Below are 21,700 nucleotides of genomic sequence, written 5' to 3'. Positions count from 1 at the left end.
CGCTGCGCCTCACCCATTCTTCGAGCCCGTTGCCACCCGCAGCGACTTCCACCATTCAGATCGTTCTCGCAAAAATTAGCCGTCGATTCGCGGCTGCCAGTCGCGTTCTCCCTTTGTTAACCCGGTCGAAACCCGTCGAGCTTTTACCGAGCTTTTGCTCGTCGATCCTCGGTACCGCGATAAAAGCTCCTCTCCTCCCCGCCGCCGCCGTGCCACGGGGTTAGAAACCTCCCGGCACAAAAATCTCTGTTCCCTTGTTCCAGGGAACGAGCTCTCTCTCTCTCTCTCTCTCTCTCTCTCTCTCCTGTCCCACCGATGAAACCATCTCTGGATTCGAGAAACCCGCGTTCGTAGAAAAAACGACCGACTTTTTCGTTTACTTTGACTTGGGGACCTACAACGATAGCGCCTCTAGCGACAAAGATATTACCGGTCGTGTAAACCGCCGACGTTCCTTTGACGGGGCAAGTATTTATTTTGGATATACAGAGAGGGATGTCACGGATAGTGTCGGATTCAGACGGACACCCGAAACCCCCGGCCAGGTCCGTGTTTATCCTACGTTATCCTCCTTAGTCGCCTCGGCTCGAATTGATCAATGTGTTGGGACTATTGTAATCGCTCGGATAGAGTAAACTTGCGATGAATGGGATTGTTTGTGCCGGGGAACGTTTAACTTTGGACTTTGGATATTGGACGATTTTCTACCATTAGGACCACACACATTAGTAGTAAACTCCAGTCTAACATAGAATAGTTTAAATAAAAATTAGGGTTTCTTTATTAAGTTCTTTTTACAGTAAATATTTCTCACCACCAATTTGAAGGGTTGCGACCATCGTCAGCGCACAGTTACCTTAAAAATAAATCATCGTTGAAATTTTCTCGCGATCGCTGCAGAGAATTCCTGTTTGTAATAATTACCAACGGTAATTAAGGGAACACTGGCCGAACGGAGGGTCGGGACGACCGTCCGGCCGGGCGTTTCGATTTCAGACCTGAATAGAACGATTAGTTTGTCATCTCGGCACAAGTGGCGCGTGACGAGCGAGCGCACGCGTGTGCACAAGCGCTCACAATAGCATCCACGTTGCACGGCACTATTGACATTTCCAGCTCGGAACTGCTCTCTTGTCCGCGACACATTTGCGTTCCCGTTTCCTTTCTTTCCCTTCCCCCTCCCCCCTCCCCCGGTTCCCCTCGTCTCTATTTTCTCTTTTTATTTGGTTTCCCGTGGCCGGGGTTTCAAAAAGCTTTCTCGTGTCCCGGTATCGACGGCAGTCGATAGGACCCGCGCGACGCGGGCGACGCGATTCCTCCCGGACGGGTTCTCGAATTCACGCTGGGTCCCGGCGATCGATAAAATTAGCGATTACCATCTGGCGTTCCACGATCGGAGACCGCGCGCGGCCTCTCTCGTTAAGACGATAAATCGAAGATTTATCGGGCCCCGATCGGGCCTCTCGATCGTATCTCGCCGCAACGGGCGAATGATCCGCTCTCGGGGCCCCCTCCCCCACCCGTAACAAGTTCCATCGATTGTTTTAAAGCGCGCTCGCGCGCGCGCACGCATCGGGGCCGCGCGAGCACCGCGTGATAATTAACGGCCTACCTCGTTACATCGATTCCCATACCATCGATAATTATCGCCCGTGGGGTGGATTCGTTAAACAGCCATCAATTTATCCGCTTTATCGCCTTAAAAAATTACGCTTTACACGCGGCCCCGGCCCCGGCCCCGATCTCCTCTTCGTCGAATCGAATATTCCTATGCAGGAATTATCAGCCGACGTTCCCTAAATTAACATTTCCTCCCGATCGAATTAGCTATCCTGCGATACACGCTATTATACGTGATAATCGCGCCGTGTTCCCGCTGCAAGTGAATAAACTACTTACCCGCTTTTAATGCTTATATGTTCGCAAATCAATTAAAATCGTTAACGGCCCGATGCAGCGGCGAAAATCAATACGACCGTAAAATCTGGCAGGAGAGATAAGCGTTATAATGATTTCCATGGAAATATATTAACGAATTTATGGTGAAGAATAAATATCTTTTTTCGCTATTTAATGAAACAATTCTTAGTACATCATTTCTTTTAATACGATAAGTAATTTGTACTTGACTAAGTAAGGGTTAACTATAAAACAAAGTAACTAAATATACTAAGTAATTACATATACCAAGTAACTAAATATACTCACTGATTAAATATACTAAGTAATGAAATATAGTAAATAAATTTATAGTATAGAATAAATATCTTTTAAGATAAATAATCTGTACTTGACTAAGTAAGGGTTAACTATAAAACTAAGGAACTAAATATACTAAGTAATTAAATATACTCAGTGACTAAATATACCAAGTAACTTAATATACTAAGTAATTAAATATACTAACTAACTAAATATACTAAGAGTTAACCATAGTTAAGGGTTAACTTCTAACAATCTCTCCATTCTCCCAAAAATAACACAAATCTGTTCTCTGAACGATCTCGCACGAATTAACCCCTTCGAAAATAAAATCAATGGCGAAAACATTAGCTGAATCGTTGCTAAAGCCGCCCAACGCCCCGATCAATTTTCAAACTAGTCACTTTTACCGCTCGACGGTGGCAGCGCGAAAATTACTTGCACGCGGGATGATTCAATGATCGTGAGTGCATTGGCAAGATTGCAAACGGTGATTGCCATCGAATAACTAATCGGCGAACAGAGCCGGCGCGTTACCGATCCCGGCGGCGGCGTCGGCGGCCAGGAATTCTCCATTTAATTTCGCGTCGCGGGGGTGAACGTGAACGCGGGCCAATTAAAATGTTGGCCACGGAGGATGATATTCGCGGCGAGGCGACGCGACCCGTTCTCAGGCAATTTCCGTTGTGTGCACTGCGCGCGGCATACCACACAGACAAGTGCGGACGACGCGGTGTTCGTCGATAGGAAAGGCTCTCTGTAATTCGAGGGGGCTCGATCCGAGATGAAAATGAAAAGGGGAAGGAGAGGAAGAAGAAAAACGAAAGAAGACGGTAGTTTGTTCTGCCGTCCTTCTTCTCTCTGCCGCGAGACTCGACGTTCCGACCTCGGAGAGATCGTTCTACGGCCCTCGAACAGCTTCCCACCCTTCTTGTACTACCTCTAAATGCTCTCCCGAAACGTTTCTCCCCCTTGTCTTACCTCGCGATTACCGTCGCTCACCCTTCTCCGCTTTGATATATCGTAGAAATAGGCAATAGGAATACGAATACTCCGGCGCTGCCTTCTATCACGTCCTGGACCACCCCTCCCCCCACCGTTCTCTCTGTCCTCCTTCGGCACCCTTCCCTCGACTTCTTTAGCGAATCAGTTTCACGGATCGATAGCTCGGGAGATTATTCCACGCGTCGCGTAGATGCGAACGAGGATCGGGATCGTTGTTTTAACAGGGCCATTGGTTGTCCTGTGGTGCAGTCACCCTTATTTATATTTATTTATTTACTGTGAGCCTTTTATAAAGCTAGTTATACGTCGTAGGCGATATTAATATTTAACGTCAAGTTTAAATGTATGGTCACAATTCAGAGAATCGATACAATTACAATAATTACGTTTATAAGATGTCAAGGTGTTGAATAAGAAACTAAAATCAATCATATCATATAACCTTTACTTGTATTTATTTATTTACTATGAGCCCTTTATAAAGTTAGTTATACGTCATAGGTGATATTAATGTTTAATGTCAAGCTTGAGTTTATGGTTACAATTCCAAAATCAATACGTTTAAAATAATTAATTACATTAAAAGATATCAACGTGTTAAATAAGAAATTAAAATCAATCGTTTTTAATTTACAGTAGACTAAAAGCAAGTGTACTAAAAACATTCCTCTTCTTTTCAATTATGAACAACAATTACGATTACAGATTGTATAAGCAATTAGTATCTATCCGACAGACTGTCAATAGTAGTTAAGGGCTCGTCAGATCCATATTGTTCCTTGTGTAACCCGCACGGCCGTCCAATCCGAAAATAGCGAAAATCCCGAATGCTCTAGCGCTGTAATTCCATGGCCGAGGTAATCGAGATTAATTCCATCCCGGATCCGATCAACATCGAGTAAGAGTACGCTATTCGCCGGGAGCGCTTTCATTCGCAAGGACAGCTTGCGCAATCACGTCGACATCGGTTCGGCCGTGAACAGGGGGGCTGTTTGTCCGGGCAACGTGATTCCAGATCCTCGTGGGAAGAAGAAGAAGAAGAAGAATAAGGAGAAAACGAAGAAGAAAGAAAAATGGTTACGACGCCGTAAACGCGACAGAGGGGGGGCACAAACTGCTGCCATTAGTCGAAATTCAGAGCAGCGAAATTTCCTTTCCTTTTCGCGGTTCATTATCGTCCGCCCTTCCGCAGCCTCGTTAACCTTGCCCGACGAGATTCGCGTGTCCCCGGAGCACCGTCCCCCCCGCCGCCCGTCTCGCCGACTCTCCCGGCCTCGGCACCCTTTTCCGAGACCCGGTGCGCCACGTCCCCGTGTGCATCCAGCCGGATGCAGGCTCGAAACCGAACGCTCAAGTGCATACTCACGCGACTTCCTCCCTCGCGCGTCTTGCTTTCCCGCCATCTTCGACTTCCTTTTCCGCAGCCCCCCATTCTCCCGACCGCGGTCCTCGCTCCAGGATCATCGTCCTTTATCACCGTCGACGCCCTTTCGACTCCTCAATTTTCGCGTGGTCCGTGAAACACTCGCGAATTTTTCCGACGCCGTTTTCCGACGAACGATTTCTCGACGAAGCCGTCCGAAGCGCGCCGGCGATACCACGGAAACATAACTCGGACAGACGGCCGCCAGGCTGTTTAAACATTGGTTCAGGCATTAATTAAAAAATCGACACGACTTTATAGAACGATCTAATATTTACATCGGCGTAATTGTTGTAGCTTAAGTCCTCGGTAGGGGACTCTGCGCCCGGCCAATGAATCCGAGCGTAAGCCTCCCCTTTCAACCCTTATTTCGTGCCTTTTTATTTTCTCTCTCGCTCCGCCCGCCGCTCCGCGCGCGCTCTTTCGTACCATTTACTCTTCTTCTTTCTCCTTTTTTTTTATTCGCCGTTTCCACCCTCGTCCTCCTCCTCCTCCTCCCGGCCGTGCACACGCCGTTGCCGCGCGCCCTTGTTCCCTTGCGCGTTCGAAGCCGAAGTTTCGCATAAACGCAACCCTGTTCGCATAGCCGAGGCCGAGATCAAACGATCCTCGGGCCGCGTTCGCGGAGGGTTAGGCTCCTTCCCGGAACAGGGGTAAATCTCGTTACCGAAAACCGAGACGGGCCCGGGCTAGGCTCGCGCGATTACGCCACTGCCGCGAAACCGACGCGATCACGGATCATTGGGAATATCGGCTCGCGTGATCTAGTCGGCCGATCGCCGCGCCGTTTGCCTCGGATTTTAAATCGAATGATGACAGTGTCACGCCCCGGAAACGTTTGTCTCGTAATTGGATTAACGTCGGCCCTCCCCTTTTTTTTTTGTCTCGGAGGCGGCCCTCCGCCGCATCGATCCGCTCCAACTGTTGAATTCCCTTTCATCCGGGCCACCTTTAATCTGAATTAATACGCACGTCCCTGACGTGGCGGGTTAACGATTTTACTTCTTCCTCTTCTTTCATGTTTAAGCATTGTTTCAACAGCCCCGGGGGCCTTTGTTTCATTGCTGAAATGTACTCGCTGCGGCAAAAATGGATTCTGGACAAACGACTTAACGAAGGTCGATTTAATTATTCTGGAAGGCTGCTAAGGGCTCGCACGTGCGGGGGTGTCCGTCTGGTTGAAGGAAGATCGAGTTGATGATAGCGTAACTGAATAAATTCGTCGGGAAGATGTAATTGTTCCACCGTGTGTCCCGTGTTAGTGTAAAGGGTGCAATGAATCGGTCGGTTGAAGGTATAAACAAAATAAATATGGTGGAGTAGCAGAAATTTCAAGATCATGTTCATTTTTTTAACTTTTTGAAGCACAGGATTTCAGGAAGTAGATAGACTCGTGTGGCACAGAAATTTCGTCGCGTTTTTAATTATACAAAATTGTAATCTTTTTATTGAAAGCATATAAAACCATGAAGAAATAATAATTCAAATGAATTTGTAGAATGAGACTGAATTTATAGAATGAGACTTAAATGGTCCCATCATGCATTACCGTACATTAAAAAGGTGGGACATTTTTAATCCCACCGTGCCTCAAAGGGTTAAACAGCATCACATATTTTTTTAGTGACTTTATAACAGTGTAATATACTAAAATTATCGCGATAGTATAATAGTATTAAAAACTTCGTTATGAAAAGCTTGATAGCTGACAATGGAAATTAAAGTCGCTCTAATTTATGATTTATTGCATTTAATTTGTCTCGGAACCTACCACTATAATGTCACGTAAATATTACCACCCTATTAATATGCCATACTAAAAAGCCTTTCCATAATCTGAAGTCTTCGCGAGATATTACGCCTCTCATATTTAAACGGTATATTAAAAATCGTGGCAATCGTAAAGACTAAAAATTACGATGCAAGAAAAAACTGTTCGAGAAAAGTGTGCAAAATTAATATACGGGGGAGTAGCGGAATGCTCCCATTGTCTACTACACCCACGAACGGGGTCGACCGATAAAACATCCCCTATGCTTACTCGACCTCCATTATATTCTTCGGAGAGCGACCCGCTATACGGTAATCGAACAAAAATTCGCCGACGTCTTAAACAACCCGCAGGCGCTGGCAAATTCGCCGGGAGCACCGAATTCGCAAAGCCATCGCCGCGCGAGAAAGTTTCTCTGTTCGCGGAACTCGGTTTCCCCGAAGCAACTGCAGTTTCGCAGTCGGCGCGATCGACGAAAGTGCGGATATTTACCGGCGAACGGCGCAGCACCGCTCTCGCCTCGAACTCTTCCAGAAGCCTCCGCGCAGAGTGTCTCATTCTCGCCGGAACGGCTCCCCGAGACCCGTCTAACCCCGTCCGCGGCGTACTAACCCTGCCAGACCCCGGCCGCGGAACCGTCACCCAGCACGGTTTTTCTTCGCCGAGTTCTCTCGACGGGCTCGAGACTCCGGGGGTTAGCATCCGCGAGGACACTCGAACGCTCTCGCGCGCGAAATGTATTCGCGGGGCTACCGGTTGGCAAACGCTGTCCGCTCTAGGAATACACCGAAGCGTCTACGACACCCTGGGGTTGCTCGCGAAGGGTGATCGCGTTTTATGGCAAGTGAGTCACACACAACCGGGGCTCCGGCCGACCCTTCCTTTCGTTTTGCTGGCACGATTACGCCGCGGAATCGGCTGCGTTCGCAGATCCCTCCTTCTACGCGCTCCTTTACAATGAAATTACACTCGTTCCCGTGGCGCGCACGGCCCTCGGTTGCGCCGACTTCTCGACGTTAAAATCCACCGACCCGCGCGGAAATTCCCGGTAACCGATGGCGAATTCGATCATTTTTTTTTGCCGGTCTGGGAGGGCAATTGCGCGGCGATCGGTATCTTTAAAGCTGGTCTTGAATTCGTCTGTTTTTCAGCGAAATTAATAGTTGGTACGGTTCTGTTAATTTATGGATCACCAGCCAATCAGAAACGCGATGGAGGGGTCTCCAATAATTCTGAACGTATCCTGTGTATCCTAAGCTTGCAATTTTATAGAAGAAATTTGATAGAAGACGATTGATTGATAGGATTTATTTAAGAAATATTTCAAGCGATTTTGCAAGTTTATATGTTTGAAAGTTCAGTCAAAACCTTGCTGATTGCTAGAGTGCGAATCATTAGGCAAGATATTGTCTGCATCGATTTCAAAACGTGGAAGATTAGTGCAACTCTTTCTCTCTTTCAAATAATTTTGATAAGCTATAATTAATGCGTAAACAGTTTTACTTTGTTTTAACACTTGGACGGCGGGGTTTAGGTCCTCTTAAACTCGATATAAATAATGTTGTTCGATTATTTAGTTTCACCTTATTTTATGTTTCACCTAGCCATTTGTGTCACAATTGCATAAAATTCTCTGTTTGCTAAAAGCTTGTTCTAAAAATATTTTGAAGTTGAACTAGATCAGTATTAGAATGCATCTAATGCATTTAACCCCTTGACGTACCATTTTCTTTACAGTCACCACGATTAGGAATTCTTCAATCGATATAAACTGTTAGAAGGGACAGAACATTAATGTTTATTCCGTGCCTGAATTTACTCGAATGCTTAAATATTAATAACAAGGGATTAGAATTTTATTCCAATTTTAACATCGATATTTAATTATTTGTTACTAGTAATTTCCATCACGAGTCGGACTCGGCAAAGTACGGCAAGGGGTTGATTAAATCGGTTTATTAGAAAATAAGACTTGTTGATTACAATGACGATTGCATGAAAATTGATAATATTTTACGCCACTATAATACTCAAGATATTATTCTCGCGAAACAAGCCATAGTGCCGTCAGTCGCGCCGCTTGGATGTCAATTTTTGTCGAAGCCGGGCGTCCCGACGTCCGTCCCGAACGGATAATTAAGCATTAGATGGTATCGCCGCGGATGATTTACAGCCACGGAGATCAATGGCAGATATTTCTCTTTCCGCGCGATGGAACACCTCTTCCGCTTTCTAACCCTCTCTCTACAGAGGTCCGCGAAGGTCCCCGGCGCCGATAAAAATCACGGTCCTTCCGTTACTATAATTTAAAGATCCCCTCGACCCTTGACACTCGATTAACCGCGCGCAATACGCTCGCGGATTCCACGGTGCCGGCCGGTCTGACGGCCTCACCTGCACGGAACGTTCCCGACCTATCCGACTACACCGTACCTGTGCGCGCCGCGAACACATCCAGCGGAACAATTTCAAAGGTATTCCGCGAACGTCGATTTCAAGGCCGCCGGTCGCGCTTCCTTCCTCGCCGGGAAAGTGGATCGCGAATTTCTCGCTCGCGGCACTGCGTTTTTCGCGAGAAAAAGGGTAGCCGCGTCACGGATTCGCGTCGCGATGTCATTCGAACGGTGCAGTTCCTCGCGAGAGCGCGCCGCATTCCATTCTTCCGTTGCATTTCCTTTGACGTTTTACGGGCAAGATGCGCCGAGTTTCGCAAAAGAGAATTCTATTATATCGCGGGTTTCTTAGCTCTGCGACTTCGCGTATGCTCGGTTAAAAAGAGAACGAAATGTAAACAGCACGTTCAGGTAAGCGCTGCTGCGGTTGCAGCCGAGTGGCTGCTGGCCATTTTTATCGGGAACCCTTCCATACGGAATAAAATTGTGATTCGCCGCTGAATTTTAATAAACTGCACAGAACATTTCTCGAACACAGTATCGAAAGATAGAAATAATTTTTGTAATAGTTTAAGAACGTCCATATATATATCAAATTTAATCAAATAAATGATTTATTTTAAATAGAAGAATTTAATACGTCTTATTTTAAAAATCTTTAGTCAATTATCCTTGAAAACAAACCAATAGTACAGCGATTGGTTACTGTGTAATAATTAGCTCCACTAGCCTAAAATATACGAGAACCTTTTTCGAAGCTGTGAAAAAGATGAAGAGGCACGATTATCGGCGACATCACTTTCGATTATCGAGGTTCGACGAGGTTAACAATGAACGGAATCTGTCCCCGGTACAGCGAGTAAATCACCGCGTATTAAACTCGAAGGGAGGGGGGATGGGGATGGCAGAAAGTTGGAAATTCCTCTGTTAATTAGTCAGCCAATAATTATCGAGTTCATCGCCAGCCAGCGGCCCCCCCGGCCGTTAATTACGCGCTCCATTCTCCGAGCTCCATTTTTCCCCGACACGTGCTCGATCCTCGTAATTTCGTCGGACAGGCTCACGCCCGCGCCGCCCGTGCCCCGGCTTCAATACGGGTCCAATAAATTTGGCGATCGCGCGGCCTCCGGTTATCGTTATTCACGCCTGTCTCCAGCCACCGGTAAATTTTGCACATTTCTTCGCCGGCAGATCTGACGCGGGTCTGTCAGCGCCCCCCTAAATCACGAGTCCCCGTGACTCGGGACAGTTCGTTTCTATTTCCCGGCGATTTTATAGCTCGCGATTGGAGAGCCTCGACGTTGATCGTTGACGCGTTGTTCGACGCAGTAGGAAACAGTTCTAATAAATCTAACAAGCTTGATTTACAACTACGATACGGTATTCGACAGCGGGCGTTCGATCATTTTTGTGTTTGCCACCGGTTATCGAATATCGACGGTGGCTGTAGAGCAAAGTAGGAACAAAAGATGAGTGGAAAAAGTAAGATTTGATTATTTAACCCATTCGCTGCCAAGCCTAAATTATATGAAGTCATTCCCATTGCCATTTATATTTCATCATTTATATTTTATCATTCTCTATAAGAAATAAAGTATTATTTTTGTAAAATATTTTATTTGTAGTATTTTTTCAAGTTTTTTACATATTTATATATTTATGTTTGTGGCCAGAAAAAAATTGCTAATTCAAAAGCCTGCGTGTTATAATATATTTAAAGTAGGACGAGTATACTCGTCCTTGGCAGCGAATGGGTTAATAAAAATTAAAGAAGAATTTTTTTTTATAATCCAAAGTATCGCGAAGTTATTGTGTACGTGACTATGGCCGTCGAAGACGTGAATAAATTCCACTTGACGATGTTTGACCACGTTGGACCTTCTTGAGTTGTCTCGAGTAGGTACCCGACAGTAGACAGTCTGAGGTATAATGCGATAGCTTTCCGCAGCTGGATATCGCAGCGGCGAATCGGCAGCTCGCTTCAAACCAGCAGTTTTCATCAAGGGGGATATAACGATGATTGAGAACAGGCCTGTAGAACCGTGCTAAAGGGAACACAGACGTTCCCTCTGAAGCCGCGGGAGCCTCTCTTTCAGCGCGCGATAAAGTATCCATCGAACGCATTCAGCCCGTTAAGCATTGATCTAGCGCGCGCGCGCGCGCCCGCGCGTCGGTGTTTCGTTATCGAAAACGCGGGCGCAGCGGAACCCGGAAGAGCCGGCAATTAACCCCGGGGTTTTGGCCGTTCCGGGCCGCGTCTGAGGACTCGGCGGAGCGAGCGCAGCTTCCCCGATTTTCCCCGTTGATTACTCGGAAATCGAAACCCCTCGAAACTTGGCCCAACAAAGGGACAGACGCCGAGGAAGGAGATAACGGGGAGGCGAGGCGAGGCGAGGCTTGGCGGGGCGGGGCGCGCGGCCGGGCGACGACAAAGCGCAGACGGGCCCTGGGTGCTGCCGCGAGGGGCGAAACCCGCGATGTTTCTCCCAGTGAAAACACGGCATTAGGTAATGTTTCCTTTCTGCACCCGGTTTTTTTTCCCCTTTCACCGCCCCCGTCGCGCCTCGCCCCGCCTCGTCCACCGTTCGCCGCGGCTCGCCTTGCCGCGCGCTGCAGCGAAGGTTCGCCACCTCTCGCTGGCTTTTTGTTTTTAATGGCGGACCTGTTCCGACGTATCCAGCGGGAACATACCGTAGCGTCTGAAAAGGGAGGATTGCCTGAAGGAGACGCGGGGTCCTTTCACGCGAGCCCGAAGGGCGCCCCACGCGCGTACCAAATAGAGCGGAACACGCGCTTAACGCCGAACAACCCTGTCGCTTTTCAAACCGTTGACCCTTTGCCTACGCGGCTCTTCCACGGTTTTCGGCCTTTCGCGCCCCTTCACCGTCTTTTCGGCAACCGTCGGGTTCTACTCGATTCGGAAGGTCAAGAAGTATACTTCGTACAGCGAGCGTCAATTCGCGCCGTTCAGCTGGATGAGTGCGAAAAGCAGATGCAAAGACGAATTTGAGAAAAAGCATTTTTCAACAACCTTACTCTTTCATTTTGTTAATAATTGAATACAAAATTTATTTCTCGATAAAATCAATTATACCCAAATACAAACCAAGGCGCATTAATTAGTCAGCCCACGGGAATAGGCTCCGCTACTCCAACAGAATTGAACCGCATCACCATCCATGTTCCATGACGTTCAGATTCGGATTATCTTCGAAAGTCTGATCGTTCTGTTTCGCGAATTTCGGTTGATTTCGCAGCCAGCGCGCTTGCTGCGGACGAATGGGCGCGGGGGCGTTGTTAACGAGATCCGGCTGGGAGCTCTCCCCGGCCGGAGGACGAGCCGGTGTCGAGGGCGAACGGGTTCCGCCATTGGATTCGCGCGTCGCAACAATGGGGCGACACTTATTGGGTCGGTTGGCGCATTGTGCGTTGCTTTTGTAAGCGCGAGCCCGCGGTGACGCGGAGGAGAGCTTTCCGATACAAAAGCTTCTCGCGCCCGCCCGCCCGCGCGCTCAGCCTCGTGCTAAACTGCGAGCTTGTAACTAGTCGCGCCGTGTGTAACGGCGCGGCGTAACGTCACGCTGAGACGTCCACTTTCGCCCATCGAAAGGGGTTCGTTGCTCGACGCGAGTGCGGCCCATTGTGAAAATCATTTCACCCGTGGAAACGCTCACGCAAAGGCAAAACATTCCCCTTCCCGGCTCCTCTCGCTCCCTTTTTCTTTTTTTTATCGTTCGCTCGCGCTCCATAGTACTCCCCCCGTTGTCTTTCCAACCGTCCCCCCTTGCTCCTCTTTCCCGGCAAATCAAGTGTTCGCCGAGGTGACCTCGATACTTGATCCCGTCCCGTTCAATTCGGCGTTCTTCTCCGGACTCGTCGTAATCTGCATAATCGTCTCTTGGAGTAAGAAATTGAATTTTGGATGAGAGTCTAGACAGAGCATAACGATTGGTGTAATACTAGCATCTATAGCGTTTCACTTGCATTGTTTTATTTATTTTTCTATAGTTGCTAAAACTGCTTTAATGAAAAGTGGCAGAGAATGAACAGTTATTTATTTTTTCTATTTACAGTAAGTAATTTATTTTTTCTATTTACAGTAAGTAATTTATGACGTTCTTTTATATGTAATATATAAAAGTGAGCGCAGGCCCGACCATTGTCATACGAGGGTTGTGCCTGTCTATACCAGAGAGCAAAAATAACAGTTATGTCAAAAATTTGAATAAATTAACTTTTATTCATCGTGGTTAGCAATAACCATTATAATTAACGAAAAGATTTCTTATAAATAACTATAAGCACAGCATCTTGCAAAACATATATATGTATTTTAATTACAATTAATATCAAGTAAAATTAATTACAACGTTCGGTGGTGAAACCGAGAGAATACCGAGAATAATGTTATTAAAAAGAAAAGTCCAACTGCACGTTCCATTTGATAAATCATAATTTTGATTGAACATTACCAGCCTAACGGAAATTCTCCAGTGTAAAGAAACGTTCGTACCGCGGTCCCCCTATTTTTCCGTGATTGTATAACGTTTCAGCTGCAACGTAACAAGATAGCGTCGCCTTTATCTCGTTTCTATCGCAAGTTCTTTGATTTTGACACAACTTTGTCATTCCACCCCGGCGTGCGGCGTAACCCGACTAGGAAGGAAGGTCTCTGATTTCGCCGCGGTGGCATAATGGTCGGCCGATTCGCCGGCGACCACGATGATCCTGGGACGGTCAAACAAGGGGGGAGGGGGACGAGTGTCGGCCCGTGGACAGGTAGGGCCCATGCGACAGGTAGTGCGACGACCTGCGGACGTATTTAAAATAAAGCCGCGCGTCAGCCGTAAAACCGCACGCGGGACGGCGAGAGTGACACACGCATCGCGGTGGATTAAGTCGCGTCCGTTTCACGCTCGCGCGTCCCGCCGCCGCTTCTTCCTCCCCCCTTTTTCCTTTCTTTTTCGTTTCGTTTTCCCTTCGGTGGCCTCTCTTGTCTTCGCCGCGGTTTTTTTTTTCTCTCGCCGAGCGGAACAGCGAGCCGCGCGCGCGGGGCCGCGTCCGATCCGTTGCAGTGGCACTCGTCGCATCGCTACGGCCGAACCTGAATTTCGTCGAGACGCGCGCGCCCGTGCGGCTCGTCGTCGGTCTCGCACCGAGGATTTACGAGCCGGGCACCGGAAGAATGATGGAGCCGCTGAAGAGGTGGGAGGCCAGGACCATGGAGAGGCTCTCCCTTCGCAGGCTCAAGCGAAAGCTGTCGCGATGGTACGTACCCCGAGGACGGCCCGCGCACCTGTTCGAGCGCGTTCGGTTGCTTTTAACGGCTAATGCGTTTACCTGAAGGGGGGAGGGGCGGTGCTCGATCGCGTGCGTAGTTAACAGCCGATGTTCATTCGGCCTCTGTGACACTGGATATTGGATGAAACGAAGCGAGGCCGACTCGTTTTATTTTCTATGAAAGCCGAGGGGGTGCTTCGCTGATCTCGAATTAACCCTCTTAGTGCCGACCAAAAGAGCCCAATATGCACCCAAGCGAAATGTACAACACATGTTTGATGCGGTTCGACGAAGCTACGAAAAGAAATTATGGAAACATTTTACACCTAATACTTAGAAAACTCAAAGAAGAAATGAAACTGTTATTTATAATAAGTACAATCTAGAAAACATTTTCTCAAGTGTAGCCAGCAGCAATGTATCGTTGTTCGACGTTAAAAAGGCTGAATATTACGTCGATCGACTCTGCTCTGGTAATTTCCCTAGCGTAGCGCGACGCTACGGAGAGGATACTTTGTTTACACGACCGCATCGCGTCATTTCCCGACTGCGGCGAACAAAATTGCCGCTCGCGAAGCCACGCCGCTAGGAGCGAAATCTGCTGACGAGATCGCGGCATCAATCACAATTTATGGATCGGCGGAAGGTACTTTCCGAGCATAATTATGCTCGAAATATCGGCACGAGATGCGCCCATAATCCCGGCGCGGCGGCTCGGGTCTGAAGGGGTTAATTCCCTTTGACGAGCTCGATTCCGTCGAGCGACACACGGTCTGCGTATCAATAATCACTCGAGTCACGCGCGCCGGTCCCTGATTAATTGATTTGTTACACGGGCCGGAGAGTGATGCATCGCTGTCTAAGTGTCGCGGCCAATTATTGGCTGCGGGGCGTCCTCTCGATGCGCTCCGCAGAAGTAATAATTCGATTCTGTTCCGTCGCGTTCGCCGGGCGTCGTCGTTAACGATTCCGTGGCGAGTCAATGAACCGCGCGCGCCCGAGCCACAGTAATATCTCCCCTTGTCCCGTTTCCGAGATAAAACTCCCCGAGACCCGTCGATGCAAGGTCTGATGAGGTCATCCGGCCGCGAAACAAGACCGCTCACTGACACCGTGTCAGCGATCGCAGCAGAGACGTCGGGGATCGAAAGCCGAGATCGATCGTACGGCCCGGCTATGCACGCGTGAGAAGCATGCTCGTAAATCCGACTCCGTTTGCGAGCCCCGTTTCTGTGACGGAGTTCTTCCAGGCGAAAGAGATAACCTCTGGAACGATCACACAAACCTCGAACAATTCTCGGCTGCTGGATTCCAGTGGAGAGGTGTGACATGTTTTATAATAAAATGATTAGACGAGGCAGTTTACGACGACAGCACTGTTACTCTCTATATGTATACAATACTGACGTATCTTTTAATCGCATAAGGCAAAAGCATTAATCTATATCTCATTGTTCCATTTTTACGATTCTTTTCTGTATCTGGAGAAATACTGAGATACGAAAGTATCTATATCTTTATTGACTCCTTTCTATTATATCTTATTTCTTTTCCAATATACACTCCCAAAGAAAAAGATAGCACACGCGTCTTTTTCTTTGGGAGTGTACATTAGCACAGCATTTACTGAGAATAATGTCCCCTCATTTTCGAATACCATATTTATTACTAAGTAAATAAAATCTTAATTGCTTTTCTCTCTAAATCTCGTTATCTAGACGTATCTCTCAGTTCTACGAAAAAGAACGCGTTGTTTATCGGAACCATGCTTCGCCCAGGTCACGCCTGCTTCCTGTCTAACGATTTTCGGACGGTGGACAAAACGCGAAGAAACTCCCGATTGGCGACGACGTAACCGGAACACAGACGGCAGCCAAGAACTCTTCCCATGGAGGGAAACTTTTCTCTCCGCTTGGAACTTTCCGTTTTCGTGGAATGTTCGCGGACCGAGAGCCGAGGAGCGCCGGGGGGGGGGAAACAAGGGGGACGACGCCGATCGGATAACGCCGGATCATCTAATTCCCCGTGTATCTAGATCCGCTCGGGCAGGTGTGAAACGCGACACCGCAGGAATTCCTCTGGTCCGTGTAAGCGTTAATATTTTAACGCGTCTCTCTCTCTCTCTCTCTCTCTCTCTCTCTCTTTCTCTTTCTGCGTTCAGTTTCCGACGACGCTCTTGCCGCACGATTTCCCGTCGTAATTTATGCGATTCCGGTGACGCCGCGGCGGTGCGAACTTTTCAGGAAAGACACGCGCGAACGAGCATAAACGCGATTTCAATGCGGACGGAAATGACACTTGAACGGTAAACGAAAAACCGCGAGGGTTCGCGAGATCTTTGGACGTGGAATATTCCGAGTACGTATCGCGAAATTACCGAAACATGTTCAGCGGAGAAATATTTATATATAACTCCAACCACTGGCTGTATTAACTCCGCTAATAATTTTGTAGTACTTTATTTTTAGTGGCAAAGAGTTTTCCCGCTGATTTCACCAAGGAAATATTAATAATAATATTGAGAGCAATAGAACGCGCTGCGCGAAGACACGAAACGAATCCACATAATATTAACCTCGATTCGACGAGACGCCAGTTTAATCAATACCTTCCGCACATTCCGGATTTCACCGTCGCTTGCCGCCGCGATAATCGATGCGATTAAAATGTCTGCTCAGTAACAGAACGGAGTGCGTGCGCCCCGAGACATTGAATTACACGAGGATACTTCCTAATACTGTCCGGCGCATGAAACGATCGAGAATAGCGTCGATTGAACGCAGCGTCGACAGCATCGCAACTAAATGAAAGACAACAGTGGCAGGCTCTGACAGCGAGAGAGAGAGAGAGAGATCCACCGGTATCCCGGAGGGTAAATGCGAACAGTGTATACAAAACCTTGATGGGCGAAGAAAAGGGTCATCGTGATTGAAGGCTCGGGCCGCGTAAACCGGCGTATCGCGCCGGTTCGCTCCGTAAGAACTGAGAGCCGGCAGTGTAGGGTCATTCGAGTGTCATCCGGATGAATCGCGCGGCCTCTTCATGCCGCTGAACAGATCCCCGGGAGATGCTTCTCGCTGCCGCGGCTCGGATCGCGCGGAGCCGACGCCGGGAAAAGAAGCGGTTAAGCTTTTCCACGTAGCGCGGCCACTCGAGATCTTACGAACGAACGAGCATCCGCGCGAATTACCGGCCGCGCGGGGGTGGCTCGAGACGCGAGGCTGATTCCTACGGATCCGTGAAAGCGGATTCGGGTTAACAGAGAGAGGTACCTGTTACGTTCGGCTTAACGGCTTAACCCGTGGGGCTTGGCCGCGATCGTTGTTCGAACTTATTAACGGGGAAATAATTACTCGGAAAACACACAGAATACTTCTTTATTGCACTGGACGAGAGGAAGCGATACGTTCTCGTTGCACGTGGTCTTCTCAATGCGATCGCGTGTCGCCGCGGTCGCTATTCGCGCTCTCTCTCTTTTGTTTTTTCCTAGGGCGGGATTTTCTTACAATGCAAACTATGCATTCGCTCCAGCATTCTCAACAATCGTAAAACACCGTTTTACGATGATCGCCGTACTGTCGCGACGATTCCCGCTCTTCTTCTGTTTCGCGAGCTTTCAGTCCCTCGTCGCATTGCTCGCGCTTCGCGGAAAGATTATTACGTTCAATTGTTATGGGAATCGATATTTTTCACGCGATCGTCTTCTCTGTGTCGCTGCACTTGAACTTCGATGACGGTGTACGACTTTAATTCTTAACCCTTTTAGAATCAGACAATTTTTATATTTTTATATATTTAGATCTACTTGTATTCGTAGATTTTAGTGAGTAAAGGATTTATCGAATTTTTATTGTAATATTTTCAAATGAACTGAATTTTTCCAGGATTATTAGAACGCGATAGAATCAATGCATCATTCGCTATGATAAATTTTGATCTAAAAATCTAATTTCTGTTTAAATCATTTTGTCTTTATGAGAATTTTTATAGGTAATTTTCGACACCTGCTGAACGAAATTACTAACATTAATATTTCATAGAATTTCCATCGTCTGGCGAGTTGTCGTAAATAAGAGGAACAATAAAAATGCTTTGAATTGGGGAATCTGGAAACGGAATTGCTTCTGAAAGATAATTACAATAGTTGTTAACTCTCGGCGCTTATACAGGTTTGACAATATAAAAATTTGCATTAATAATCTGATTTAACAAGACTCTACTTTATTTAAGAAAAATTAAATTTAGTAAGAATTGAAGTATATCTATTATCTTAAGTGTCGTTCATCTTTCTCTATGATGTTTATTTATTATTATACGTTTTCTCTTAAGAACTCGGTGTTCACAATTATTTGGCGATACATTAGTGAGATCGAGTGTATAGAAGATCTTGCTGGGGTCACGAAAGACTCGAGGGTACCATTGGAGGGTTAATAAATGTAGGTACGCAATCAGCGTCTGCAAATGTAATGTTAATCGGTGAACGGTGGAAAGTCGAACAGAGAGAGAGAGAGAGAGAGAGAGAGAGAGAGAGAGGCGGTGCCGCGAGTCCCTGTCCTGCATTAAATTTATTTCCCTAGGCAGTTGATAGCCTACTTTATTAGATTTTTATCTGAGAACGTGAAAATATATAAAATATTCAATATCTATATTGTCCCATTTGCGATATTAAATATTTTACGCGGGAATATTTATGAGACATGAATCCGCTATTTCTTCGTGGAATTATTGTACATAATGCGGCAACGGTATTCCAGTGAAAATAAAAGATTTAACTAAATCGAACTTACTCGGGCGAGATAATATTCTTATTAGAATTTTATTAAAATAAAAATATATTTGTAATGTCTATGCCAATTTATGAATTTTATGCCAATTTCATCATTTTGCCATAAAAACGGTGCGTGCATTCTACAGAATTAACCAAGTCCAGTTCCGTTTGCTCCCGGATTTTAAATATTATCATTGGACAATCTAGTCTTTCCAAAAATTAATTAAAATATTCACTTGTTTCAATGAAACAAATTTATTGACACAGTTGATAAATAAAAGTATCAACGACCCTAAGCATACTCGTTTATAATTTTGTCAAGAAAAACTCGTCGGTAAGCGAAAAAATTTTCGGTAAATGTTTGCGCGGCCCGCGTGTGAAATTTTATTTGAAAAAAGCGGCTGCCGTGCAGAATCTCTTTTAGCAGATTTTACCGGAATATTCGTCCGCCGCGCGAGACAATCTTTCATTCCATATCGATCGAGCCTGCATGTCCGTCTTCCGCGTGATTCTCGCCCGAACCCGACGCTGACGTTTTAATCCGCCGATACCCCCGTCCCGCTGTCAACGAAAATTAAGAGGGACATCGGAACGTTGGAACGTTGAGGGGGGGGGGGGGGAAACGTTTTATAGTCACCGACGATTTTAATTAACCCGCCTCGACCACCGAATGAACGTGTCTCTCACACTTCCCGCAAAGTGTCTTCCATCTTGCGGTGTTTATCCGTGTGCGCTGTGCACAGATAAAACACCCACCAACGCGGATTTACGCTTCTCTTGATCACCTTAACATCGAAACTGCTTCTTAAAAATGTCAATTTATACTTATTCGACGATAGCATGAAAAAATGCTTGTGACAACGCGTAATTAAAATCATCGCACACATCGTTACACTCCATTAACACGTTTACTTATAAGTTGTTTATATTTTCTGATACGGTCCCACGATTATTTGTTCTCTTTTTACACGGTTCACTGTTACTCGGAGTAGATATAGAAAGTGATGAATTTCGAAAAAAAATAATAAAATAAAAAATGTAGTTAAAATTTAAAAGTAAGATAGATGTGGCATCTATCTTTATTGCTTAGAAAGATCTCGGATCTTTTATCTCATTAATAGAATTTATGAACTGCAGATTTTTATGCGCGTCTGATTCAGGAAGTTGTAATCTTGATTAGAACACCGTAGGGTACTAATTAAAGATCGACGCAGCACTACGTTTAAATCATAATCGATCGCCATCGAATGAACTACAGAGTTTAATTCGCACAATCTCTAGAGATCGTAGCAGGTTCGTCGATTGGCGGATCGATCTTCCATCTAATCGCAGTTTGCATCGATTAGCACTTCGAGAAACGAAGTTACCCGACGATTCGCAGTCCGAGATCATCCAGGTCCGCATTCCTCGCGGTATCCCCTCTAAAAAGACGGGCTAGCAGCGTCGAGTAGGCGAAGCTGCGCGACAATTACGGTTGATCACGTAATTTCCTGGACGAGTAAAGAGCATTCTTCTGTTTTTACATTTCAGCCAGGATCTGCTGACGGTATGCAGGGAACTGAACCTCGAGAACTCGGTGGAGGAGTTGATGAGGGAATTAGGGGCGGACGAGCACGGTCGCATTTCCTATCAAGAGTTCCTCAGGCGGCGCTTGGCACTGCGACCGGAAATCGAGGCTCTCAGGTCCGGCAGGCATCGAACTAGCTCGCACCACACCCACACGCCGGAATACCTGCCTACCAGCAGCGACAACAGTCTCGGTGAGTCGATGCAATCCTCTAACTCCGCGAAAATTAGAGTGTTTGCTCTAACTTAATGACCGCTTTCGGTGGTCCATTTATTCTCAGTCACTTGGAAATTGAGGTCTTTCGATAACATGGTGCAAGTATTTATTTATTATTTGTTTATAACTCTCTCCAATTGTTTAAACATAAATCGTATACCATATGGCTGATTTGGATAAAAAATGTAACCTTTGTTTGAGGATATTTTTCTATTTCGTACAGTTCGCGAATTATAGGAATAAAATACAAAATTGACTAGTAATTATAGGCTAAATAAGCAAGGAAGAATTATTGTATAATGCATATCTCTATAGATGCTCTAGATTAGCACAGTATTTTTATCTTTAATTGGAGGAAATGGAAAATAAAAAGGAAAATAGCTACGTGAGAATTGCTAAAATATTTTTTATCTCAGAAACAAATTTTTCAGTGAATTACAATCTCAATTTCCCTCTTTAAAAAAATCTAGTACAATTACTAGATTAGTTTTACCTCTGATAGGGAATCGCGAAAAGCAATGAAAAAAAACTCGCAAAAATAATTGTCATCTTAAAAAGTTTCTTTATGAAACAAAACTATCTCAAGCTTCGATCACTAATCTTTTATAAATTTAAAAAATTTAAATTGACCTCTCGAAATAGCTTTTATTAACGCTTCAGTCGAGTGCAGGATCGGCACAATAGGGACCCCCTTCGGTTCGGAAGTGCAGGGTTAACGAAAGTATAACTGAATTTATCGATCAAACATCCCCTAACCGTGTCCATTATCGCCGATAACTTTCGGCGCGGGTTCACGGTACGGTATTCTCCGTGTGTTCAGGTACCGTATCGGGCCGGCATGAAAGTTGGGAGTTCGACAGCGGCGCGCGGGACCTCTCCCCGGAGCCCCACACCCTCCAGAAGCTAGTGGAGGCAGCGGCTGGCGGGACCGGAAATATGCTAGACTTGGCGAACAAGGTGAGCCCCGTGAACTATTAAAGCTTAATAAACTTTTCTATTCCCGTATCAGTGGACCTAGACGACGGCTGGCGATATCGCACCTCGCGAAAGTAAAAAAAAACAAGCCCTAAATTCG

The 21,700-nt window shown here is 46.3% G+C and overlaps 1 protein-coding gene across 1 annotated transcript in view; it reads left to right on the top strand.

Annotated features, from left to right (window-relative positions):
• Positions 1–21,700, top strand: part of LOC144479071 (colorectal mutant cancer protein) — a 74,100-nt gene that overhangs the window by 2,044 nt on the left and 50,356 nt on the right. Inside the window, exons 2-3 of the mRNA XM_078197573.1 lie at positions 20,373–20,602; positions 21,446–21,582. Coding sequence (XP_078053699.1) covers positions 20,373–20,602; positions 21,446–21,582 — 367 coding nt within the window. The remainder of the gene's footprint in view (positions 1–20,372; positions 20,603–21,445; positions 21,583–21,700) is intronic.

The sequence above is a fragment of the Augochlora pura genome, chromosome 3 (assembly GCF_028453695.1).
Source record: "Augochlora pura isolate Apur16 chromosome 3, APUR_v2.2.1, whole genome shotgun sequence".
NCBI classification, from domain to species: domain Eukaryota; kingdom Metazoa; phylum Arthropoda; class Insecta; order Hymenoptera; family Halictidae; genus Augochlora; species Augochlora pura.
The sequence above is the reverse complement of the archived record's forward strand: the minus strand, read 5'-3'. Positions and strand labels throughout refer to the sequence as shown.